The following is a 27,116-nucleotide window of genomic DNA, read 5'->3' as shown; positions in this document are numbered from 1 at the left end:
GAGAGGCCCGCGTACCGCAAAAAAAAAAAAAAAGATACTTTCTTGTGTTTGCTTCTTGTTAGGCTGAACAGCTTGAGAGAGGAAGAGACCAAAAGGCAAGACTGTGAGGTCGCCATCACTGTGATCAAGGAACCAGTGCATGCCACATCCTTGAATTTCATGCCGAGCCTCCTGAAAGACGACACAGTGGTGTCCCAGTCCAGCAAATCCATTGCAAATAAGAAAAAGAAAAAGTAGACATCACTGGGTTTGTAAATGAGCCACGAGAACAAGCAGGTGTGAAGGGAATTTAGAACCAAAGCCTGTAACAAATTTCCTACCCAATAAAATTACGTGTGTTTTACTTCTTGTCTAAGTGTTTCTTGAAATACCACTACCTGGGCCCACTGGGTTTTGGGTTTCTAATATGGTTGGATCACTGAAATGCCTGCGTTTTGACAACTGAGCTGAATGAAAATACACAGATGTGGGTATTAAATGAGTGTGTATTCATTGTTTTTTTTTTTAAATCCAAGTATAAAACGGATGATTAAATTTAGAATCTGATAAAACCAGTGGGGAGTGAAGTTGTTTAAACGTTTCTTTAGGCCTTCCTCCCCTGAGCCTGGCACACCTCCTTTGCCCCTTGTAACCGCCCTGTGCCCACATCCTACCTGTCCTTCACATGCTGCCTCTTTCATGGCCTCTTCCCTGGTCCTTTCCCAGCCATTCCCACAGCATCGCAAACAGCACTGCATGGACAAAAGGCCGAACAATGTAGGATTGTGCAGTCAGCAGTTAAGTGAATACTTTAAGTCTGTTAGGAAAGTGTTACAGCTAACAGTTGTGTTAAATATAAGAGTAACCACCAAAAGCATAAAAATACAATCTAAAGCTTCCAAACTAGCAAAAAGGAAGGATACTATCATCTGACATAAAGTTGGAAAAAAGGATGGAAACAGAAAACGCAAAAGATGGCAGGGAAAGTACAAATCTACCCGTCATCACCAAGCAAGCAGGTTAACTCACCTTTTCCTTCCCTTCAAAATCCCATAAATAATTAGATTGGGTTTAAAAAAAACAGAAATTCACTTCAATGTTATTCTTTACAAGGCAAACATCTTAAACAAAACCAGATAGAAAGGATGAAAATAAAGATATAGAAAAAGATGTACCAGGACAATCTAAACAAGATGACTGGAATAACAAGCAATATTAAGGACAGAACAGAATTTAAAGCAAACATCTGCATGATACAGATAAAAATAAAGATAACAATAAAAGGACCAACAACCAAAGCGACGCATTACTCACATACATCGCACATACTAGCTTTGCAAGAGCAGAGAGAATTACAGGGAATACTACCGTGAGGGAAGAAACAGATCAGGAAGACACACACGTAGTAAGAATACAGGTAATTTTACCAACCAAACTACAAAGTTGGAACTAACACAGAGTTAGCAACCAGGATGCAACAGAGAATAAACACTGACAAAAACAGTGACTACGTTTTAGGTTGAAAACTGCAACAACTTCAAATAATACATCAGAGACCATGATCTATTTTTGCTGCAATTACTAAGTCAGCAATAAACACACAGTAAAGAAAGCCTGAGATCACTGGAAACTAAAACATACCATTTTAAGTATCTCACGGGGTAAGAGGAAATCATAAGGGAGATTGTGAATTAGCGGGTGACAATGAAAATAACTGCAAATAGATGAGAAGTCATTTCCCTGCTCCACCCTAACTCACAGGCTGGGTGCAGGGGGACCGTGGAGAGCTATTAAGGCCGGGTTGGTACCGGTTTTTCCAGACCATGCCCGGCTAGTTTTCAACCAAACTCTGGGATGTCCAGTCCACCAAAAGTTAAATCAAATCCTGCCAGGCTGAATCTCAGTTGTGAGCATGCAGGTGGGGCTGTGCCCGCCTGGGAGTTCTACGTGGCCTTATGTTTGGAGCACACTGGGGCACTTGCATTAAGTTCTTTGTCTGATGTTTATTTGTGGTCTAAAAATCACATTATTGCTCAAGATAAAAACCAAGTCCAGCAATTACTTTGGGCAAATGCCTCATAGTTTACCACATCAGGCCTAGGGACCAGGGAAGGAATCCGAACTCTGAGCACCTTTCGCTGCTAGAGTATTCCTGAGGATGAACCAGGGACCCATGGCTGGTGCGGTCTACAAACAAGCAACCAGAGAGACTCAATGCAAGACCAGAATTTTAAAAACTTTAACAATTTATTAGTCTTATTTTCCAGTAAAATAGTCACATAATGTCAAAAGAATGGAATGAAAGAGATGTAGCTGGCTACCTTTAATTCCACATAAATATTCAAAATCTAAAAACCTCAGGGGATCATCAGGCTGAGTAGAAATTTGATTCTTCAAAGCAAGTATTGCTTTACTATTGTCATTAATCCAGTCAATAATATGACCAATAACCTGCAAAGGTAAACAAAATGCTTGCTGAGCTGTTTTTTTAAAAGATGTTTCGGTGAGCCCTTGTCAGTCAATCCAAGAAGAATATGTTATTGAACTGCGTCGCACAAAGCTTCTTGACCTCTTCTGCAAAAAGAATAGAAAACGGTGAGTAAGGTATAGAAATTCTCACTTAAAAGGTTATATATCAGTACCTTAAATTCCCTGGAGTAAAGTTGGTCATAAATAAAGGTCTGCATTAATTTTGACCTTAAATCTCAGAAGCCTTAATAAGAAATGTTAAGTCGAGAGAAAGAAAAAAGGACCTGACGTACAGGAGACTTTAACACTATGTAACATTGCTTCTTTGGGCCTGAGACAGCTCAAACCCAAAGTGTCTAAGACACCCACGGGTTGGGGCGTGAGGAGCACAACTTCTAAAATCTTGAGGAATCTGATTCAAAAACACAGAAACTCTAGCTGCAGCCCTGAATTGTGGATCGGGAGCTCCGCAACAGTGGCGTCATTATCTGGACTTTACTCAATTCCTGTTTTAAATGAGGCATGTAGGGGCTTCCCTGGTGGCGCAGTGGTTAAGAATCCGCCTGCCAATGCAGGGGACACGGGTTCCAGCCCTGGTCCGGGAAGATCCCACATGCCGCGGAGCAACTAAGCCCGTGTGCCACAACTACTAAGCCTGCGCTCTTCTAAAGCCCGCGAGCTGCTACTGAGCCTGTGGGCCACAACTACTGAAGCCCACGTGCCTAGAGCCTGTGCTCCGCAACAAGAGTAGCCACTCCAATGAGAAGCCTGCACACGGCAACAAAGAGTAGCCCCCACTCGCCACAACTAGAGAAAGCCCGCGCGCAGCAACGAAGACCCAACGCAGCCATAAATAAATAAATGAGGCATGTATTCCCTGAGGTTGTTTCTAATGCATAGACTATTAATACAAGTATTGGTATCAAGAGAAAAATGTAATACACCCCAGAAGATGTCTGCAGAAGAAACCTCACACCTGATTATCCTTACAGTGGACACTTGGGGTGCACTGCCCCACTGTCCCACTCCTGAATAGACCAAATGATGATTTCTTTTAAGCAACAGGGGCATCTGCTTAAAACCTCAAGTCATGATTTGTTCTATTTAGCATGTCCTTAGTACACTGAAAAGATAGTTTTTAAATATCAGTAGCATTAAAATTCTGCTCAAATACCAAACCCTATTTACCATTTACTTCAATGAGGTTTGCATTTTTTTGATTCAAAATAACATACAGCTCCCGCTGGTCAGACTTCTTCCCAACAACCCAATAATCACTCATTGCTTTCACGATGATTTCTTCATCTTCATCCACTCTGTAAGAAAAGAGTTTCAAAACGCAATTGTTTATTTTATATATACAGCTGGATTGTGAAAAACATTCTAAAACAAGAAACAGGAAACTTGAGCCATTTGAAAAGTTCAGGGAGTCCCCTGTGAGTGACCAGCCCCTTCTGGGCTTAACGATGTTTGGAACTGGTGCCCAGGGAGGTAGTCAAGACCTCTGAAGGGGCCTGGGGTCACTCGGTTTTTGACGATGATTCCTTTAATGTCCTCTTATTAGAAAGTGGACGCCTAACTGGTGAGGTGGTTAGAATTACCTTGTAAAATCACTGTTGATGTCACCCAGAATCTTCATCAAATCTGGATGAACAGACGTAAGTGACACACTGGGTGTTTTCCTCATGTGAATTGTACTTTTTTCTGCTAAATTCATATGGTTGAAGTAGATAAACTTAAACTGGGGTTCTTTTTCAGACCTGTGAAAACATGTTATGGAGGTGGTAACTTTCTGAAAGAACAATTACCCAAATGTACAACTACACTGTAAAAACTCTAAATGTGGAATGGCTAAGGTGGTATTTTCAATGGCTGGGCCTTCAAATCAAGAACCTCAGTTAAGACGTAACATTCGACAGTAACTTATCTGATATCCGTGAGGTATTCAAAATGACTGAATTTCCCAGCGAGCTCAAGTATGTACGTTTAAAACCACAAATATTTTAACCATTATGTGATGATTTTTTTTTTTTCAAGTACAGTGTTTTATAAACAGCAGTCACTCAGTTATCTGTTCACTTAAAAAACAAAACACAAAGTAAATCAATGCAGGCCACTTACCCTTCCAGTGAAGGGATCAGCAAACTATGGCTCTGGGACCAAACCAGGCCCTGTTTTTCTAAATAAAGTTTTACTGGGACACCCATATGCCTATGTATCGTTACAGCTGCTCTCACGCTTAAAGGATAGTTGAGTACTTGGAACATACACGGCCCGCAAAGCCTGAAGTACTTACTGTTTGGCCCTTTGCAGAAAAAGGTTGCGGACCCCCGTACATCTCATGTACCCCACAGCTGCATGTATGTAAACTGCCACAGAACGGAAGCTTAGCACTGTAAGTAACAAAGCTTTCATCATCCTGCTCAGAGATCATTCTAAAACGTATGAACCTCCTCTGAAGTATTTAATTGGGATTTACCCTTTCATTATTCTGGATGACTGGGCAATGCTACTTTGCTGTCTCCCGGGTCAGAGTCTGAGACCCCTCGGGGAGCCACCCTGACAGCTGGGCCACTCGGCTCTCAGGGGCCTCCCCTCCCTCCCCTCTCACTGTGCCTTAAATTCACAATCGGGGGTCTGCGTGAGAGCCTGGGCAGCCCTGCCACTGGGGGCCAGAAGCCTTCTCTGCTTACTACAGGGGGAGCAGCCACGCACTGGGGGGCTGAGGGTGCCGGAAATCCGGCCTCCGGGGAAGTGGTTACTACTGTGATACTCTACCTCTAGGCGAGAAAGAATGTGGACAATTAGTTCCCAGGAAAATGAAAACAGAATTCTTATAACACCAGAATTTGTTTTGAGTAGGCCCCTAAATCTAAGAAAAGCAAGTATAACTACAAGAAAAATTTTCTGGAAAGATGAAAATTTTAAAAGAAGTTTGGAAAGAGTTGTAAATTTCGTTGTTTGGACAGACTAACTTCTATGACCTTCGATCAGGCTTAAAGCTCTGGTTACTTGTCTAACACTGTGGCGTTCCTCTTTCTCTCATTTATAACATGTACAACACTCTTCTAAGAAGATCGGAATTCTTCCTTTTGTAATCCCACATGGACATTCACATGAGAGACGTTATTTAGGTAGTTAGGACAGAGGCAAATGTGGCCTCTTTCCGCTCCACCCACCATGAAGGATGATGTAAAAACGAAAATAGAGAACAGTTACCTGCAATGTACTGTTAATAAAAGAAAACAAGATCTGCTCACATTAAAAATAGCGGGGATTCCCTGGTGGCGCAGTGGTTAAGAATCCGCCTGCCAATGCAGGGGGACACGGGTTCCAGCCCTGGTCCGGGAAGATCCCACATGCCACGGAGCAACTAAGCCCGTGTGCCACAACTACTGAGCCTGTGCTCTAGAGCCCGCTAGCCACAACTACTGAGCCCGCGTGCCTAGAGCCCATGCTCTGCAACAAGAGAAGCCACCGCAATGAGAAGCCCGCGCACCGCAACTAAGAGTAGCCCCTGCTCGCCACAGCTAATGAAAGCCCGCATGCAGCAACAAAGACCCAACGCAGCAAAAAAAATTAATTAAAAAAATAAAAATAAAAATGAGAAAAGATAACAAGATCTGCTCACATTAAAAATAGCAGGGTTTCCCTGGTGGCACAGTGGTTAAGAATCCGCCTGCCAATGCAGGGGACACGGGTTCAAGCCGTGGTCTGGGACGATTCCACACGCTGCAGAGCAACTAAGCCAGTGCGCTGCAACTGCTGAGCCTGCGCCCAGAGCCCGTGAGCCACAACTACTGAGCCCATGTGCCACAACTACTGAAGCGCACGCGCCTAGCGCCCGTGCTTCTCAACAAGAGAAGCCACCATGATGAGAAGCCCGCGCACCACAACGAAGACCCCATGCAGCCAAAAATAAAATAAATTTATATACAAAAAAAGAGGTCACAGGGATATCTCCCATGAGTAAGGAGCATCAATTTTACTGAGATGCCAGAGATTATATGTTTAAGGACCAGTTATGTGAAAACCTTCCCCACTTCCAAAGCCCACCTGGAAAGGTTACTGTGAGCTGTGAACCAGGGGAGGAAATGACCAGATGTTCAGCGCACACGTAACTGCTCGCGGAGTTTCGCCTGTGGACTTGGGCAGCTGGCTGGGAGCAGGGCCCAGCTGTGGTTTTCATTTGTTCTGGGCTGTGTTCCAGAGAGCTGAAGGTTGCCAGATAGATGATTTCTAGGTGGATATGTCTACTGGCCATTCCTCACTAATCAGACCAAACTTAAGGCAAAGAAGACTTCCTCCACCGCGCTCCACCATTAAACACCACTGACCACAGCCGGGGCCAATTCTTCCCATCTCGCCTTCGTCCGGCTCCTCCCTATGTCCGATCCGGGGTCTGATCATAACCAACCCTTACTGCTAATGGTTACACTGCTCACTTGTGGGAGGAATCCAGCGCAGTCAGCCTCCTAGGCAACTGGGCTACTTTACACATATATTCAAGAAGACTGATAAAAAAGGATTACAAAAAAAAATTGCTCACAGGAAAGAGGCTCCTTTCCTAATAACTTTCTACATCCTCCTCCTCCTTCCTGCCTTTTCAAATTTAATATTAGAATTGGCCAGCGAATAGGGGTGTGTGAAAGAAACAAAAACTGAAGTCTCAGATTCAGAAAACCATCAATTTGGGGGAAAATTTTAAGTTACAGCCCTCCTGCAAGCCCTTAAAAATTCTAGGTGAATTAGAGACTTAACACAGAAAATAAAGCCAGGAATGTACCAGAGATAAAAATGGGACATTTTTACAATATTGGGGTGGAAAGCCCCAAGTGTGCCACTGAAGACAAATCCAAAGGCGATGATTAATAAAACTGACTAAATATAAAGGAGAGAGGATGCAACATGACAAGGGTATTACATTAGGAGTACTGATGTAAAAGAAAAAGACAAAGCACTTCAATGGAAAGAGCCAGAGGACAGGGACAATTTGTGGAGGAGACAGAAATGCCCATAAACAGACGAGGAGATGCCCAGCCTCAGTGTCACTGTCAAAGTGCGAGAGCATGGAGAACAGGAGCTGGTGGCACCGGCGGGAGGGGAAGATGGCTCCATCCTTGCGGGAGCCAAGCCACATGGTAAATGTGCATTTCCTTTGCCCCAGAGCTCAATCCTAGGGATTTCTCTTGAGGAGATAATTGGGTGTTTAAGTACCAGACTGTTCAATACAGAACTGTTTGTAATACTAACAGCCATAACCAGCCCTAACCATTAAATGGGAGAACGATTAAGCAAATAAAACACACCTTTCCTATTAAATACTATGAAGCCATTAAAGAGAATGAGGTAGGTCTGTATTTATTGGTTTAAACTGATGCTCATACCATATATATATTTATTTATTTAAAGCTGCAGATTTACAGCATGATATATTTTCAAAAGTCCATGTGTAAAAAACACCATGTGTGTATGTCACTGTGTTTATATGCGTGTACAAGTCCAGAAAGACAGAAGCCAAATAAGATATCCCATATTTCTATTTTGGAATCCTTTAAAAATTAAGGACATAAATTACTCTCAAAAAAAGAAAACAAAATAGAATTTTAAGTTCTAGAGGAGAAAAAAACTGAGGTGGCCCACAAAGGAATAGAAACCAATCACCAAACAAACCTACTTCACACCGTTCTTTAAAGGGCTGACCCCAATTTCATAAGGAACGTTAAGGGTTTCCCTGGTGGTGCAGTGGTTGAGAGTCCGCCTGCCGATGCAGGGGACACGGGTTTGTGCCCCCGTCCGGGAAGATCCCACATGCCGCAGAGCGGCTGGGCCTGTGAGCCATGGCCACTGGGCCTGCACGTCCATAGCCTGTGCTCCGCAACGGGAGAGGCCACAGCAGTGAGAGGCCCGCGTACCACAAAAAAAAAAAAAAAAAAAAAAGGAACGTTAAGAGATGCAGTTTATAAATCTGGACTCAACGCTAAACACTGGCACACAGCCCCGTGGGCACTTTCTAGTGGGGGCTGCAGCCGAGAGAACAGTAGGCCCCTGAGCTGGTCTCTGGGATCAGGACGGCTGGCTAACATAGCCTCCTCTGCCCCCCAACAATGCCCCTGACATGCTGCTGGCTGGGGTCTTTCCTCCCTCAGGGCTGCCTCTAATTTCTCTGGGATATGACTTATGGAGGTCCCAGAATTGGCATATAAAATGGCTTGATTTGGGTCAGAAGGATTTCTGGAAGAAAACTACATTATCTTTTGTACTCAAAAGCTTTTATCTTTAGTCAGTTGATGGTTACGGTTTGGCAATCAAAGCTCCTTACATATAACATCTCAGATGCATCGAGAGCCATCTTCAGGTCACGGTTTCAAAGACAAGAACAACTACGTTCCTAGAATTCCTGTTATTGGGCACACCCCTAAATTGTGTGGCACTTATTTTACCATCACGTTTGCCAGGTACCCTATCCTCCAGGGGCTAATGGTACTGTGCAGTGATTCTCTTAACAGTCCTGTAGACAGGAATTGACAGATTTGTGCCCAAACATACAGGGCAAAATGCCGATGGAAGAATCTAAGTGGGGGTATATGTGTATCCACTGTACAATTTTTTCAACCTTCGTATGTTTGAAAATTTCCGTAATAAAATATTGGAGAGAAAACTGCTGTCTAATGATAGGATAATTAATATCCAAGGCCATCTCCTTTCTTCTGTACAATCCCCAAGAGGGTTAACCTGATGTGTAAAATAAAAGGTACTAGGACAGCAAGTTTACCTCTGGATATCTGTCAGTGAGTTACCTGATATTCATCATATCTGCCGAAAGCACAGGCAGAGCAGTTAATATGTCCAGTCATCTCCCAAGGGTTTGGGGACGTAAGTAACTATGCTTGATCATTCTCCACTCATAACCTGCATGATCCAACACAGATTTAAGGCACATGCTTCCTTCAAAATTGAAAATCTGGCAGGTTCATGGTCAAAAAATTAGATTAAACAGCACTGTCAAGATGTAAGTTGGTCAGGCACTTTCATTCCTTCGCTGTATCTTTTCTAAAACTACGTAAGCTGTCACCAGTAAAAATCCACTTGCAGATACAAAACCTACCCGTGCTTTCACCTGGAGCCCGTGTGGGACCTCTCTGTGGGCTGGTGCTTATGTAAGACCACATACATACAACATATGATCACGACAAGCACAAGGTTATATATAAATTCACAGCATTTTAGTAAATTCTCAAACACATGGGAAGCCCATATAAAGAAGCCTTTTATTCCTTAAAGTACTTTCCATCTACACACTTTACAGTCATTTGACTTTGCCCTGAGAAAAGAGTAGAAAGAGGTTCATTGACTTTTCAGGGTGTTTTTAAAACCAAGGTGAGTTTAACCTCGAGTCTCCTGATACTCAGTCTAGAGCCTTTCAAGACGCCAGACTCAGCACCAACGCCTACTGGCTTACGTCACAGGCAACCTCACCAGGAACACTTCTGCACAAGAGGCAAAGTGCTTTCCGTCTATGCAAAGCAAAACCCTGCTGATTACCTCTGCCAGTGTGGATTTCACAGCCTGGGCGGGTCACGTGGGACGTGAAGTGAACTCACAAGGCCAAGACCACAGGCAGAGCTGGCACACCTAACCCCACACGCTCATACCACCACTGGGGAGGGCTGAGGGGATGCATTAAGAGAAGACCCAGCCCCGACCACCATTGTGGGGCAGAAAAACTCACGAACAGCTCCCTAGGAAGCTTTGCAGACAGGACCAAACAACACATTTGTTCTCTGGATTCAGAGATTATACGAACCTTAACACCATCCATGTTCTAAGCAAAAACCACCCTTATTCTTCCAAAGCCAGTTAAATGCTTGAAAGCAAACACAAAGCAAAGTACAAACCCAGATATTCTTTTGTTGATGTTAAACTGCTCACAAATGTCAGATGCCAGCACTGTAAGCTGGGGCCCAACAATGCTGTCCAGTCTTCGGCAAAAGTCCAATGTAGGCTGGATAGAAGCTAACAAGTAATTCAAGAAACACCAGTGAGTGTGAGGACACTGTGTTAAAAAGGTCAATTTTCATTTTACCATCTTAACAACAACATTCAAATGAAAACTGTACTGATCTGGAAAATAATTAAATGATCAGGTCCCCCTCCCCTCCCAAATAGAAGAGAAACAGAGGAGCCAGAATTAGTCATATTTAAGATGAAAAAAAGGCAAAGAACTATCTCACTGTGAATGTTGACTGAAGCACTCCCTGCGGGGTAGTAAATTGACTGCCTACCCCCAGTAGACCTAGGAAGGTCAAATATTTATTTAACAAACACTACACAGCACTCACAGGCCAGGCACTGTTGGCGCTTTACAAATATTCCCTCATTTAATCCTAAAGCCCCCTTTGAGATGGGTACTCCCATAATCGTTTCACGGGCAGGAAGGCACAGAAAGGTGCCCAGGTCCTACTGCTGAGAAGCAAGAAAGCTGGGACTTTAACGATATTAGAAATAGCTGGTTAAGATGGCAGAGGCCCCAGATGGAGGCTTAATACAGCCTCCCTGTTGCTACGACAACTTGTTTATCATTTAGGAACAGACCACAGCAAAGTGTAAAGAGAAAAGGCTTAGCTAATCAGGTGAAATCAGATACAGGTGTGTACCTACCATCGATCATAAAGCACACAGCTGCACTCATGGCCTGCGGGGGGAGGGGAGAAAAGAAACCAAAGATTAGATAATGGTACCAAAAAAGAAGACTTAAATAATCAAAATGCAGTGGTCTTGTTTAAATCTTTATTTAAATATATCAACTTTATAAAGACTTTTTTAGTCAACTGGAGAAATCTGGATAGGGTCTGGATAATAGATGGTATTAAGGAAGTTATTAACGTTATTTTGGTCCAGTGTGATAATGGCAGGTGGTGATGTTAAAACAGAGGTCCTTATTAGTTAGAGATGCAAAATGAACTATTTATAAGGGAAATGAGATGATTTAAAATGCTCTAACAAGAAACCAAAACATGGGGCTTCCCTGGTGGTGCAGTGGTTAAGAATCCACCTGCCAATGCAGGCGACACGGGTTCCAGCCCTGGTCTGGGAAGATCCCACATGTCGCGGAGCAACTAAGCCCGTGAGACACAACTACTAAGCTTGCGCTCTACAGCCCGCGAGCCACAACTACTGAGCCCGTGTTCCACAACTACTGCCCTCGCACCTAGAGCCCGTGTTCCACAACAAGCGAAGCCACCGCAATGAGAAGCCCGCGCACCGCAACGAAGAGTAGCCCCCCACTCGCCGCAACTGGAGAAAGCTTGCACGCAGCAACAAAGACCCAACACAGCCAAAGATAAGTAAATAAATAAAGCCAACCTAACATAAATATACATCCTTACAAGATAATATCCTGACAGAAACTCAGACTATCCTTATGGAATTAGCAAGTCCACAGCTTTAAAATCAGAGCGAAGGCAGAATCCACTGGAGTGTGGGCAGGCATCGAACAACAGGCAACACCGGCCTTGACGGCCTCTGATCTGTCCGCGTGCAGGACTTGAAAAATCTGAGTCACAGCCTCAGACAGTGACTCTTGCTATTCACAGAACTACTGTTTAATGGGGACTGAAAGTAACCCTCTTACTCCAGAAAGCACCCATTTTGAGTTTTACAATAATCAGAACTTGCGACACCTGTTCCAAGAAACGTGAGGTCTGCACACAGACTAGTGTACCCGTGCAGAAAGATTTACTTTAGTATCATCTGTAACCCTGGAGAGAAAGGCCACTGTTACCTTATAAACAATTAAATGCAGAGCTTCATACGTGTCATCTGTATTTACAAAAATTTTGGGGAATCTGCATTTTGCTTCTGGATCATTCAGATTCAAGGGTCCAGTGAGAAATCTGAAAAGGAAGCACAGAGATGACTTGATTCAATTAGGCAGATTATAAACAGGAATATATAAACAGTGCACTCCTATAAGGGTGTTAACATATGGCCTTTTTGGGAAGCTAGACATTACTTAGAAAACATCAGATCAGAATACAAAAAAGTAATCGTTTTAATTCATTGGAAACAAAAGAATTTCCTTTGTTGATTATTGTCACTAGAGTAGCACAAAGGTAATTCAGTGTTCATGATTTTATCTTTACCAAAAAAGATAATAAAATCCAATACTGTCTATCAAAGGACAGAAGTCCTACCTTCCATAGTGTTGAAGATTTCCGGGCATTTCTGCCCTTATTGGAGAATCCCTTCCCGCCAACTGTAAACAAATTTAATGTTGACAAATGACTTATTAGATTTCCTATATTCAAAACTTTGAAAAACAGCATTTATATTTACTAGTTGGCTCCATGCCATTTTTCTATATCAATTTTCCACATTCCTCTCCACCAAAAAAAAAGGAGGGGGGATTACAGAGGTACAGAAAGAACTCACTGGTTTTAAACAGAACTATCATAACTTCACTGTGCCCTAAATTCCACATACTGATTTTGTTCCTTTTACAGCAACTGAAATCTCCCATGTGGTTAATACGTGCTAGGCGATGACATAAATCACGCAATTTCATCTCGTATCACCCCTATGGGGAATGCCGTCTTCCTATTTTCTAGAAATGGAAACAAGTTTGAAGAAGTTCACCAGCACACCCAGCCCCTGAGTGGAGGGGCCAGGCATCAAACACAAGCCTGTGTGACCTGAAAGTCCCTGCCTTCAGCCATGACATGGTGCCTCCTCATAGATCTATATTTGTAACCCATTCCTGGTTTCTTCTGCTGAAGATACACTACTTCAATATGCATAGGAAATGGAAAAAAATTCCAAGTCTAACAGTCACATTAGCTAAAACTTATTATTCTTCTAAAACTTCTTGATGTTCTTCTAGTCTATATAAAATTCTAGCATGTAACTGAAAATGAAAGATTGAAAAACAGTAAATCCAATAGTGAAAATGCACAGCTCTCACACGTGCAGCCTGTAGCGAGAGAAGTCCTCACATATCCACGTCCTCACTGCCACGTCGTACATTCCTATTTTATAAGCCCGGCTCTTTAAACATACAATAAAGCACCAATAGAGTGTTCTGCTGTTGCAACAGCACTGTCCACCATGGGAAAGCCTCCTGAAGGATCCTTCTGAGGGTGTGGTTGGAAGCAGGTGCTTTAGCATTAGTCAGACCCCGAGATCAAGTCCTGGCTCCGTCACTTACTAGCTGGGTGACATGGGGCTAAATCACGTAAGCCCCCCAGGCCTGGGTCTCCTATCTGTAAGATGGAGATAAGGTACCCGGCTTTCAGGACGGCTGTCAGGATGTCATGAGATAATGCTAGTGTGCTGGGCACTTACACCGTGTCTGGCGTATGGTACACACTCCAGAAACGTCAGCCACTGTATTCAAACTACCCAGAAAGGAGCAAAGTGCAGGACCAGGTCCTTCTCAAAACCTTGAGATTTCTTATCAAAGAGACTTTTTTCCTGTTGTTTCAGGTCATGGCCTTAAAAAACAGAGCGAGGGAGAGGGTGCGTGTATGCGCTCCTGGGTCAAAATGATGATGTTATGGTTTATGAACACTTATCACTTCCAACCTAACTAAAGCTAAGAAAAGATACTTTGCGGAAAACACTGCAGTATTATTTACAGTTCTCTGCAGAAAACTGAGAAATTGTCAGAATGGAAAAGCCAGGCGGGAAGTATAAAATCAACTCAAAATCAGATCTCATGTTTGTACGTGAAAAGACCACAGAATTAACCACTGTTTTGTCCAAGATCCCTGGCATTTTCAGAGTTCCCAGAACCCGACCTAAAAATCCAGTTTTTCCTCTACTCAATGAATTGCTCCCCTTAAAAACATAGCTTTGCAATTGCATTTGAACGTAACAAAATGAAGAAAAGCTGACGTACGTGGTTTTCTGTGCTAAGTGACACACGCTAAATATATACAGTTGGCCTTCCATATCTGAGGTTTCCACATCTGCAGATTCCACATTTGTGGATTCAACCAACCGCATGTTGAAAATATTTGGGGCAAATATTTCTTTTGAAAGTTCCAAAAAGCAAAACTTGAATTTTCCACACACTGGCAACTATTTACATAGCATTTGCATTGTATTAGGTGTTTTTTGTTCAATTTTATTAGGTATTATAATAAACTAAAGACAATTCAAAGTGTAAGGGAGGATGTGTGTAGGTTACATGCAAATACTATGCCATTTTATATAAGGGACTTGAGCATACGTGTGTGGATCTGGGTATCTGGGGGGTCCTGGGAGCAATCCCCCATGGATACCAACGGACAGCTACACGACTAAACATCACACTAATAATGTAAAATACAGATCAGAACTGCCCCACCCACCAAGTTACTCCACCCCCAAATCTGTGTATGTGTGTGTGTGTGTGTGTGTGTGTGTGTGTGTGTGTGTATATATATGTCTGTCTATATATTTATCCATCTATCTATTTATCTAGAGATTAGTACCCCATCATACCTCAGGTTCGATATGCCTTGGAAATAGAGATGTGGTGAGGTATTTGTATAAAATTCTCATGTCATCTTGTTCTAATCCACTCCTGAAACATCAGAAAAGCACTGTGTTAAAAGTCTGGAATTGGTCTTCTGTCTTTCCATTGCTCTGTGATAAAAGTTCATCTCTCTCTTTTTTTTTTTTGCATGATATCAAGAAGCCCTTTCCTTGATGGAAAGCTCAAGAATGCAATGAATTAAACTTGAGTCCAGCAGTAGAACTCTACCCTGACCTGCTAAAGGCTACTACTACATAGTCCTGCATTTTATATGCCATTTGAAGTAAAAAGTCACAGCAGATTTGATTTGCCTGCCACGTGGGATTATCCAGGGAGCATTAGCAGCTCCCCTTGAGGTAGCAGGTTTCTGTCCACTTTCTGGGTTACATGGTAAGGCCACTTTCTTTCACCCCGCATCCTGAACATACTGCTATGCTGTAGACGGGGAACTCAAAACGCTATGTCTCAGAAATGTATTTGGATTTTAATTCTCTCAATTCAGTGTAGGCAAAAAGTGGGAAGAGAAAGAAACAAACTTTTGGGCAAACCATCCAATCTGGCACCTGGAAAAGTACTGAGAAACTAGCAGGTGTTGTTGGACTCTACCTGAAACCGGTTTTTCAGATAAGGATATAAACAGACAATGAGTCTGTATCTGGGGTTTTTTTTCTATTCAAGATAATTGAAAAAATCCTTGAGGAAGTCTAACTAGATATAAACCAAGCCTCTGCACCACGTTCCAGGGGCTCTGTCTTCTTTCCCAGTGGAATCGCAGGTTATGTTAGAAGTCCAGCCCAGCTCGGCACAGAAACCCGGCCCGCTTCCCTGAACTCCTCCCATTTGTCTTATCTCCGCCTCCTCCTACACCACCTCTCCTCTCCCATTTTCAGAATGTCTGTCCACAGCTAAAACTCTAAAGGGGCCAAACACCCTGAAGCAGGTTTGAAGCTTCCTGCCAAGCAGAACGAAGTCCCGGGTCCAAAGGTGAGGCCAAAACAGAAACAGCTGAGACCTGTCAGCGCTTGGCCTGTGACAACACGAATTCTGAGAGTAACCGGCAGCCGACCGGGCAGATGGACCTTTCAGATCAAACACACAGAAGGTCCCCCACTCTTTTCTTTTGTGGAAATAACTGAGGAAAGAAAGAGAAAGACACAAAACAGGCTCTGGATGTTCCTTTCCATTCAAGACATAAATCCTGGCGGAGAGAGCTTGCTAACGGTAAGCAGCAGACAGCATGTAAAGAATCATGCTCTGGGCAATTGCTTCCAGAGTTGCGCTTCCGGAAACGGTAGCTACTGGGTACATCTGGCTACTGAACACCTGAAATGCGGCTGGTGGAGATGAGTGTAAAATACACACTGGACTTTTAGGACTGAGCACAAAAAGAGTAGCTCGTTAATAATTTTTTATATTGTTTACATGTTGAAAAAATATTTGAGATATATTGGGGTAAAAAAATATATTGTTAAAATTGATTTCTCCAGTTTCTTTTTATTTTATTGTGGCTACTAGAAAACTTAAAACGACATTTGTGACCTGCATCATATGCTTATTGGACAGTACTGCCCCAGACCAGAGACACTGAGCAGAAAACACCCTATAAAAGGAAACGGAAGACACTTCTTAACTACTTACTATGTGCGCTGTGCTTAGGGCTTTGCATTTATTATTGCACTTAAGATTTAATGCTAGGCATTAAGTAATTTGATGCTGGTTTTCTGGGTAGAAAATTTATAAGGAAAATAAGTCGCAGCCAGCTGTTCAAAGCATGAAGCAGCAAGTAGGCGGTTCCCGCTCTGCCTATGGGGAGGCCTGCCGGGTTGTGGAACGTCCACGAGCTCCGACTGTAGCAACCCTCTTCCCAGTACCTGCCACCCCCATCCCAACTCCTGCTCCCCAACAAAAGTAAATGAAGTAATACTGTGTTATAATTATGCCAGATGTTACCGCTGGAGAAAAGTTGTTACGACTTCATGCCAATCTTCAATAATCTCAAAATAAAAAGTAAAAACAAACAAACAAAAAACCCAAAAAAACAAGAGTTCCTTTCTTAGCACAAGTAAACAAATAAAAGCAAACAAAACCCTGTACTGACAGGTCCACATGATTCAGAACTCTGTCAATGGCTCACATCAAACAGGAAACAGAAAAAAAAACCAAAAAAACAGGAAACAGCCTACGGGTGCTCAGAAGCACAGATGTTCTCAAAAGTTTCTCAAATAGTCATTTGATATGAATGATTTAAAAAAAAGAAAAATTATTCTTCTGCTCAACTGATTTATTTGTGTGCCTGAGATGCTACTACTTTCTCAAGACTGATTTTTCTTTGTTTTATGAATCTATGCCTTGTTTTTACTTAAATGCTAAATGGGCTTCACCTGTTTTGCTCTAAGACCTCCACACCTGCTCTGAGTGAAGCCTCAACTCCAGCGCTGTGAGCTGCGCACAGCCGTGGTCCGGGATCTATGCACTTCTCCAGAGCCCACCAACTCTGTTTCTGGTGGCGATGCCAAGTTATTTGAGAATCTCTTTCAGCGGGAGCGTTACCGAGAATGAAGTGGCCATCATTCGACATAATCCTTCAAGGTAGGATCAGTTTAGTCTATAATACAGACTATGTCACTGTCAAGTGTTGAATGTAAAATAATCTAGCCAAGATCAAAGAGTCTGGTCAACTTTGATTAACTTAAGAAATAGCTAAGGCATTTATTCATAAAAGCATTCACCCCTTGGGCTTCCCTGGTGGTGCAGTGGTTGAGAGTCTGCCTGCCGATGCAGGGGACATGGGTTCGTGCCCCGGTCCGGGAAGATCCCACATGCAGCGGAGCGGCTGGGCCCGTGAGCCATGGCCGTTGAGCCTGTGCGTCCGGAGCCTGTGCTCCGCAACGGGAGAGGCCACTACAGTGAGAGGCCCGCGTACCACAAAAAAAAAAACAGGCCAAAAACACTGGGCGAGTCAACTGACACCCTCCTCCCAACAGAGGAGGAGCCACTGCTAAATCCTTTCACAGCCGCTGCTAAAACCAAATCCACGAGTTAGACGCAACACGGTCCAAACAGAACTCTAAGGTATTTCCTACCATCTGCTTTGAGCTCACCATCAACGTTCTCGGAGCACAAACAACATGCCAGAAGATACAAACACAAAAACCGAATGCACTTGAGCAGCTGCCGGAGGGCTTTCAGCTGGCTGCTCCCCCGTGAACCTCAGCGGCTCATCGCAGGCAGACCACTGTCAGCTGTGAACAGACAGGCTGGCTCTCACTCAAGTCTTCAGGGACCTCTCCCCGCGGTCTCAGGCACGTTCACACAGCTCTTCCAGAGTTCCGTGTTCGGGAGTTGAAAGCTTTTAGTAACAGTTTACGTTTGCTTCTTGAGTATCAATGCTTTCATCAAAGAAATTATGTATTTGTCCCTACTACAGGACGCAAACACAGTTTGATGACAGTGGGTTACTTCCTGGTTTTATAGCACTTATAACTTGTTGGATATTTTTTAAAAACTAGCTTCCTTAAAAGGAAGTATGAAAATTATGGGGCTTCCCTGATGGCACAGTGGCTAAGAATCCGCCTGCCAATGCAGGGGACACGGGTTCCAGCCCTGGTCTGGGAAGATGTCACATGCCGCAGAGCAACTAAGCCTGAGCCTGTGCTTTACAACTACTGAGCCTGCGCTCTAGAGCCCGCGAGCCACAACTACTGAGCCCGTGTGCCTAGAACCCATTATCCACAAGAGAAGCCACCGCAATGAGAAGCCTGCGCACTGAAATGAGTAGCCCCCACTGCGCAATGAGTAGCCCCACTCGCCACAACTAGAGAAAGCCTGTGCGCAGCAACAAAGACCCAATGCAGCCAAATATAAATAAATAAATTAATTTAAAAAAAAAAGGATTCTTCAACCTAACATTTTCTCTATCTTCCGTGGAACCAGTTTTAAACTCCCCTGCTTGGTAATTTTAAACAAAATTACCCTAATTTTGGTTTAAACAATCACTGCCTTATTTTAACAATATCTGAAAAGACGCATCCTACCCCTCCACCCACCACCAGCTATTACTTCCAGTTTGACAACATGGTATCAACGGAGTCATTGCTATTTTTTATGATCCTAAAAGACTTTCTTCTTCTATACACCAAGCCGTAGGGTACACCTACCAGATAAGTTGATCGTTATAGAGAAAGGCAGTGTACTTGACTATACTCAGGCTTTCTTCCATTCTATTAATAAAGGACTGGATTTTCAAATAAGTCATTTTATCCAATGGGAAGAAGCTGATCCCGCCAAAAATGTCAAGTAGATCGCATGACTGCAAATGCAAAGTTTGCAAATACTGTAGGAAAAAAATAAGGCATAAAAGTTACTAATAGTATATTGAAGACAGTACTCTGACAACTGAAAATAGTTAGTCTTAATTTATGGTACAATTACATGCTAGCAAACAGCACACTGCCAAGACCAACACGGAGGTGAGCCACAGGGAACTGGATTTGAAATCAGTACCAATTTCAAAAAATTAAGTTCAAACATAAGTAGTGTTCATTCAGCATTGTGCTATCTCTCTTTGAAGCGCTGAAGTCTTCATATCAGTGCTCCTCAGATTAGACTGACCTCCACACATGATATCATGGGCCATCTTATACTAAAATCACACTGGAAGGGCATACAGTCAGTGTTGATGGACAGGAGAGAAATTAAGACAAGAAGAGGAAGAGGGGACAGTCAGAGTGAATAACTGTGGTCATTAAAGTGAAGAAACAAGAAAGAAAAGTACTTCATAAAAACAAAATAATTCAAAAATAGACATCAAAGGTAGTGTAGGGAGAAAGATAAATTGAGAGTCATTTCTCTAAGATAAACTGGATTTGACCGGGGAAGGTCAAATACGCAAAATTTACATTGAAGGAGAATGGCAACTGTGTAGACACATTCCCATCAGCTGGGAAAGAAAAATCACACTAATCACCACTAAGGGAAGAAAGCCTGTGTCACAGCCACAGGCTTCACCTTGAGTCAATACAGATTATGCCTGTTTAGTGAACATAATTGATCTGTAAGAATGTGAGATTTTGCTAATTAACCGATCCACCACACAGGAAGTTTGCTTTTGAGTAAGCCCACAGGGACAGACACAGGTGGGACAAGGATGAAGCCGAAAGACATCTCCAAGATGCTTTAAGGAGCTGTGTACACATGTCAAGAAGCTCTGATTCAAGAGTGCAAATCTAATGAGTCTCCTCACTGGTGTGATCTTGTCACACTATGCCTGAGGCTCTTTGCCATTTTCAACTTCTAGATTTTTTTTGTATGTGAGAAACAAACCTGTCTGTGTCACTCTCTAACAGTCTGTTTGGACAACTACCAAGATTACAAATAAAATTCAAAATATTTACCCGATGGAAGAATTTCTCTAATCTTTCTTTTAAGAGCTTGACACCTCCATCTTCCATGGCTCTCAGAAATGTACCATTAAAAAGCTAATGGTGTAAAAGATTAAAAAAAAAAAGTCAATTTCTTATGTCCTTCAATTTCCCAATATAACAAGTTCTTCTTTTCCTTTTACATTAATTCCACTAATTTCATCCCCCAATTCCTTTTGAATATAGAAAATATTTACATGAGAAAGCCTGAGTTATAAGTCACAAAATACCAAAACACTGTTAAGTGATACTGTAAATTTTATAAAATCACCTAACTGTTTTGGGCATTCTTTTTTTGAAACCTGAACTCACACCTAAGTTTCAGTTTACATAAATAATCTTGCCAGATCCTTCAATCATGCAAATACCTGCACTACGTACTTTCCTCAAGAACATGGACTCTACTGTTCACTAATGCAGATATACTCCTAGCAGAAGTCTGGGAAGAGAGAAGGGCTCAGTACTGAGTACGTGCACGCATAAACCTCAATACTGTTTCAAAGGCCCCATTATTTCCTCCCCCTAAAATGGACACATAGTCACCTCGCAGTCACGTAAAGAGTTAAGAATTATTTTAAACATCCCATGTAAACTGGGGTAACTGGCTAGACTCTCAATTCAAAAAGCATGTCACGCTTACCTTGTACATGCTGTAGCACTGCTGGAGCACCGAACTATAAACCTTGTCCTACAAACAACACAAAGACATGGCACAGATCTTAATTTAAGGGAAAGCAAAAGAAGTCTATTGCATAGCAAAGGTACAGTGACTCTTGGCAAAGCAATACAATGCTCATAAACTTGGTCCTATAGTAGTTGTGTGCTGAAAATAAGAGGTATTTAAATTCAATTACGAACCAGTAAGCCCAATTTTTAGGAGGGCTTTAAACACAGATGATCAGTAGAAGGCATTCGTAAGAGACGGTACATACACACTTTTATAAGATTGTGCTAATGGAATTGATAAGCATAAAATTTTGCTGTGTGTACCCTGAGAAACTTCTGCAGAAGTGACATAGCTTAAATCTGAAAAAATAAGTCACTCAAGATACTAACAAATTTTTTTCTAAAAATATGAAATAAAAAATGACACATTACCAGCAACTCCTCCTCTTGGTATTCGACAACTGGTTTTCCATCCTTACTTTGCTTTTCAATTATGGGATTCCTAACAACCTACAAAGTTTGATCAACTGAAATTACACAATGTTATCAACTATATGTGTTTTAAATTTTCCCCTAAATTAAAAAACTTGGACATGTCCCAACCCAAAACTTCTTAAAAGAGCCCCAGTAACAAATACACCAAACAGGAGTCTGATTTTTAAACTGCCACCAACCCTACTGTAACTCTCCTCAGATGCAATAACTAGAGGACTTTCCTGAATTCCTAACAGTAAAGATCACCCATCACTTTATAATACAAATTCAAAAAGGTGTACTGTGTATGTAAATACCATGACCATCCAGAAATTTTCTTCTGGTTCGTTGAAGAACTGTCTGTTCTTCTGTGTATGTAAAGATTTTGCAGGTTTTGATGGACTAAAGGTCCTAAAAAGGTTAAAAGAATGTTAGGGACAATTCTCCAGCATAAGTTTTAAGAATTCACTGAACTCTGCAAAAGCACATTGAAAAGTATTACCTTGTAAACTGTACAATAGCTTCACATAATCCGACATTTCTAATTTTTTCATTCTTTTCTACTTCATTTGGATAGTAAAACAAAATTTTATTCTCCTCCTAAAGTATGAAGAAACAGAATCACAACACTGACATAAGCATTTTTTCTGTCTTAGCTGTTGAAAGTGCTACATTTACTGTCAACCTCGCATGCCATACACGTTAGCTGGCAAAACAAAGGACCCTTTTTTAGAAAAACAAAAATTATCTTCTCACGGCGTAAACAACGCCCACCTGCCTGAAGGTAATTGTGATATTCAGTAAATCATATGCCATCTGAAATAGCATTAGACAACTATTCTGAAAACTCAGTCTTTGGATTTCTTTCCTCATGCTAATTTGTAATACACCAACGCTTGTTAAGAAATAAGCGTGTGTGCAGGTGCACAGACTTAACACCTCCCCACAAATTAAACCCAGCAGGTTCACAGGCATTTGGACTGACAGCCTTTAAAAGGACCGTGATTTCCTGCCAACACAACCTACCGCCGGACATCCGTTGAGGAAATTACCGTCCCCACCTTAAAAAATAACCATTAAAAAAAACCACCCGCCCCCATCCGATTTAATTTATTAATTTGGAAAAAAAAACTTTCCGCAAGATCCCCCAAACCTGCATTTAAAGGACTACAGTCTCCCACTCCTGTTCCACGCTTCTAGGCGGGGACTTCTAGCAACAAAGACGTAAACTCAACTTTAATCACCCAGGATTGATGTAGAGAAGAGAGACTCCACCTGTGTGGAGTGATTAGCGTGACGAACCTTCACTCAATACACAGGCTTTGAGTCAGGACCTAGAACAGACGCTGCCCGCGTTGTGTGGCCCCCGCCGTAGCCCCTGGCCCGGGCACACACCTGGCACAAAGCAGCCCGGTAAATGCCGCTCGACGAGGGCAGGGTGACAGGTGCTGCCCGGCTCCGGGAGGGCCGGGGCCGAAGCCCCGGCGCACCCTGCGGCTGCTCGGGCCCGACGCCGTACGGCCGCCCCACGCCCTCCTCGGCCGCTTACGGACGCCCGCGCGCGGCCCCGCTCCGCTTACCTCTCCCTCGCGCGGCCCGAAGCGCGGGTTGTAGATGAAGAAGCTCAGTAGCGCCGGCGGGAACTGCTTCTCCTGGGCCGCCCCAGCTCCTGCCCCGGCCGCCGCTGCCGCCATCCCGGCCCGGCCCCCCAGCCTCGGGAGCCTCCCTCTGCCCGCTCAAATACAGCTGCCGCGAGGAGACCGCACTTCCGCCTCGCTCGCCGTCGTCCCGGAAGTGTCCGCTGCCGGCCCGGAAGAAGAATTCGCAGCCCACCTTCCACTTCTGGCGCGCCTGTGTGGGTTCGTTCCCGTTTGTGTCTTGGGTAGGTGTTTCTTATAACTGTAAGAGTTAGGTTGAGGGTGAAGTCGGTTTTTTTAGTTTGTTCGCAGATTTCTGGCCTGGCTGAAGGCGAGGGTTGCGTGTTTAAAGAAAAATGAAACGGACATAGTTTTCTGTAGAAGGTAGTGTGAAGGTGCAAAGGAAGCCCCTGCGTTAGGGGCGGTCGTGCATTCAGCCAGGCAACTTGCGCATTTTCATCATCTACAGGGTCCCTCTGGGCATTTGTGGGCTTTTTTTCCCCCCTCTTTGAGAGACCTCAGGTGACCGCTGGATCAAACCAAACCGGCCGGACTGCGCCGCACGCGGATTCCTCTAGCTTCAGGGAGAAAGTTTGCTGCACCTGGCGAGGCGCGGTGTGTGGCCTAAGCGGGACAGAGCGTGGCCTCTCCCCATAGTGCCCAGCCCCAGACCTTGGAGCGCGGGGTGTCGCCTTTTTCAGCTTTTGGGGCCTGTGAATTGTGGCAGTTGGAACGGCTCATTATGTCTGGCACTTGGAGTTCAAGCCCTTGCAGCAGACCGCTTGACCAAACTCAAGATTTTAGTTTAGGTTATCCCTCACAGATTAGGTTTGGAAACAGGACTTCTTATCCAGCCTGGCAGAATAGACCTTCACGTTTAGGGAGGCGGTGTTGGAATTTGGACATGAGACAGATCTGGGTACTTATTCTAGCTCTGTCACTCCCTAGGCGTGCATCCTTGGACTGATTACATAACCTTTCTCAAGTCTCTGTGTCTTATATGTAAAATAACTAACAGTAAATGCTTTTCTAGTAGGAATTTCACTTTAAGAATTAAATGGGTGGGGCTTCCCTGGTGGCGCAGTGGTTAAGAATCTGCCTGCCAATGCAGGGCACACGGGTTTGAGCCCTGGTCCGGGAAGATCCCACATGACACGGAGCAACTAAGCCTGTGCGCCACAACTACTGAGCCTGCTCTCTAGAGCCTGCATTCCACAACTACTGAAGCCCAGGTGCCACAACTACTGAAGCCCACATGCCTAGAGCCTGTGCTCTGCAACAAGAGAAACCACCACAATGAGAAGCCCGCACGCCTCAACGAAGAGCAGACCCCACTCTCTGCAGCTAATGAAAGCCCACGTGCAGCAAGAAGACCCAATGCAACCAAAAATAAATAAGTTAAAAAAAAAAATTGGTGGGAATTCCCTGGTGGTCCAGTGGTTAGGACTTGGCACTCTCACTGCCTGGCCTGTGTTCAGTCCCTGGTTGGGGAACTAAGATCCTGCAAGCCACACTGTGCCAGGCAAGAAAAAAAAATTAAATGGGACTATGATTGTATGTAGTTGTTGATAGTAGTTCCCAGCCCTTAATCATTATTCGACAAAAGATTACTGTCCTTACTTGCTTTAGTGTATGACATTCTCCTGTTAGAAAGACTTGTTTTGACATTAAAGTAATAATTTTCAAAGAATTTTAGTGTAGCAAAATCCCCTCTCCCCTTTTTATTCCCCCCCCAAAGTCTGTCAGAACTTCTAATATATTAAATAGACACAGAGCTACTGTGGTTGAATGTGAGAGGATTGAGACCTCAGAGTATGTCCCTCTGGCCTTTTCCAGGAGCTACCCGCCCCTCAATCTCTATCTCCCTGGGGGACCCTAAAGCACCTGCACAGGACCCTGGGGCTCCAGGGACCATAATTTGAAAACTCCAGGTTAAAGAATTCTTTCCTCTGTCTCAGAACAAATGCTGTTGGAAGAGTAGTAGAAAGAGCCCAGGGCTTAAGTTGGAACACCTGAATTTTAGTTCTGGTTTTGTCACTTACCAGTTGTATGACCTTTGACTACTCATTTAACTTCTTTGACCTCAGTTTCCTCCTCTGAAAAATGAGATTAATACCTGCCTCAAAGGATTATTGCAAATATTACATTAGATGATACAAATGAAGTGCAAAGTACTATATACATGTTGTAAGATAACATTTTATAGCATTATAGCATTCTCCCCAGCCCGCCTCTACTTCCTTGATTACTTTGCCTCCTGTGCCCCGTTCAGTCAGTTGCATTGATTGCCACAGGAGAGAGGTGATAAAAAAATAAAAAAACCCACCAGAAATCAAAATGCTTTTAAGTTTCAAAAGCCAAGGAAGCAAGAAAGCTTAGGTAGTGATGCATCCCTCTCTCTCACAGTCCTAGGGTGTTGCCTGGGTGTGAGGTGGGAGGAGTAATGATGATAGATACTTAGATGTGCTTGGAGATCTCAGAGGAGAGAGGACGTGGATGTGTACATTGTTCCCTGTGGAGCTGGGGAGGTGGCAAGCCTTGCAGAGTTCCCCTCAGTGTCAAGCATGATGCAACAACAGTAGGTAGCCGTAGCCACGTGAGTGTCTAGGCTGTAAGTGCTACTTTGATGCAGGAAGCAACCAAATGTTTTACTTGTGCACAGAAGTAATTCAGAGAAAGCCAGACCTGAGATGCCATAAGATGAGGACAAAGAGAAGCTAGCTGTGGCCTAGGTGGACCCACCACCGAAGCCCACAAGACTAGAGAGGAATGAGGATGACTCAGTGGTCACTAGTACGGACTGAGCACCAGATACTCCCTTCCCATGAAGGGCTTTGGAGTACCCACTTCCTCTCTCCAACCAGGGAAAGAAGGGTGAGGAGGAGGCTGATTGCCTTATGTCATCCTGAATTATGATTCTGTCACCCAGCATGATGGGGATTCAAAACTAAGTCCAGTTATAGAAATAGAAAATTAGATCCTTTGCACAGAGAATTTGTGAACTCAGAAGGGGAGACCAAGTTGGAGACGTAGGAGGCTCCTGAGCATCCTTTGTCCCACAAATGTACTGAACATACAGCTACACACAGTCATTTCATCGGAGAGAAATCCAGAAACTAGCTGAATGGCTCCCACACGGAAGGTGAATGAGAAAATACCCACATCAAAACGGGCAGCAAAGTCTGAGACACACTCTGGCCATATAAGCCCCACCTCCTGCACAGCTCCATACAATTGGGAGGAAATCCCCAACTCCTAGCTTCTCCTTGAGGATTGACGTGTTTGGACTGCACATCCAGCACCTCAACTTTTAAGAGTCTCACTGAGGGCCTGACCCCCAAAACACTTGACTCTGAAATCCAGTGGGATTTGCATCCACCAGATCCACAGGACTATAGCAAGCAAAGGAGCAGTTCTTAATGGGCACATGAGCACGTGCAATGGCTGTTTCCCCAAGGCTCAGTGCAGAGGGAGCAGACAAAAATGCCTATCGTTCTGTCTTTCCCTGGAAGGGATTTGACTGCATACTTTCCAAGCTGCTGCCTAAGGGTCTGCTTCTAATTTAGCACTCATCTAAAGGCTGGCTGTGATCCTCCTTGAAGCCCCAAATAGCTGATGGGTGCTTTCCCTGACTTTCCCACTGGTTCCCTCCAACAATGAAACCAAGTCACCGTTTCTTCCTGGAGGACCTTGTCCACACATCTAGTGCCCCAACATTTACAGCTGCCACCCAAGTGTGGGCCCCCAAGTTACCTGGCTTTGATAGCCAACCAGGCTTACATTCACAAGTCCCACAGCACCACATCAAACAAAAAGCAGTTTTTAAACGATTCAAGAGCACCTCCTAGTGGCTGTACTCCTGGACTCAGTGCAGAGGGAGTAGGCTCCTCTGGACAAATTTCACTGTCCTGTATCCCGATAGAATATCAATAAGGAAACATTGGACTTAAA

The 27,116-nt window shown here is 43.6% G+C and overlaps 2 protein-coding genes across 2 annotated transcripts in view; one reads left to right on the top strand and one right to left on the bottom strand.

The window, feature by feature from the left end:
* RSPH10B (radial spoke head 10 homolog B) overlaps positions 1–333 on the top strand; it is a 39,330-nt gene extending 38,997 nt beyond the window's left edge. Inside the window, exon 20 of the mRNA XM_060032465.1 lies at positions 63–333. Within this exon, the coding sequence (XP_059888448.1) occupies positions 63–237 (175 nt within the window). The 3' untranslated portion in view covers positions 238–333. The remainder of the gene's footprint in view (positions 1–62) is intronic.
* A 1,864-nt stretch (positions 334–2,197) lies between these two features.
* CCZ1 (CCZ1 homolog, vacuolar protein trafficking and biogenesis associated) lies at positions 2,198–23,275 on the bottom strand. The gene is made up of 15 exons (XM_060032441.1): positions 23,109–23,275; positions 22,031–22,128; positions 21,846–21,939; positions 21,487–21,564; positions 21,029–21,076; positions 20,362–20,445; positions 19,126–19,301; positions 14,935–15,016; positions 12,645–12,706; positions 12,233–12,344; positions 11,110–11,143; positions 10,347–10,464; positions 4,050–4,208; positions 3,637–3,764; positions 2,198–2,553 (listed from the first exon to the last, which is right to left on the bottom strand). The coding sequence occupies exons 1-15, from the start codon at positions 23,220–23,222 to the stop codon at positions 2,498–2,500; spliced, it is 1,443 nt and encodes a 480-aa protein (XP_059888424.1). The 5' UTR covers positions 23,223–23,275; the 3' UTR covers positions 2,198–2,497.
* Between the last annotated feature and the right edge of the window lie 3,841 nt (positions 23,276–27,116).

The sequence above is a fragment of the Delphinus delphis genome, chromosome 15, assembly GCF_949987515.2.
Source record: "Delphinus delphis chromosome 15, mDelDel1.2, whole genome shotgun sequence".
NCBI classification, from domain to species: Eukaryota; Metazoa; Chordata; class Mammalia; order Artiodactyla; family Delphinidae; genus Delphinus; species Delphinus delphis.
This window is presented reverse-complemented; position numbering and strand designations above follow the sequence as displayed.

Coding starts and splice junctions, on each gene's coding strand:
- CCZ1 (XM_060032441.1), bottom strand. CDS start 23,222: ATGGCGGCAGCGGCGGCCGGGGCAGGAGCTGGGGCGGCCCAGGAGAAG. Junction 22,129..23,108: donor TCGGGCCGCGCGAGGGAGAG/GTAAGCGGAGCG, acceptor TTCATACTTTAG/GAGGAGAATAAAATTTTGTT. Junction 19,302..20,361: donor TAGAGAAATTCTTCCATCGG/GTAAATATTTTG, acceptor TTTTTCCTACAG/TATTTGCAAACTTTGCATTT.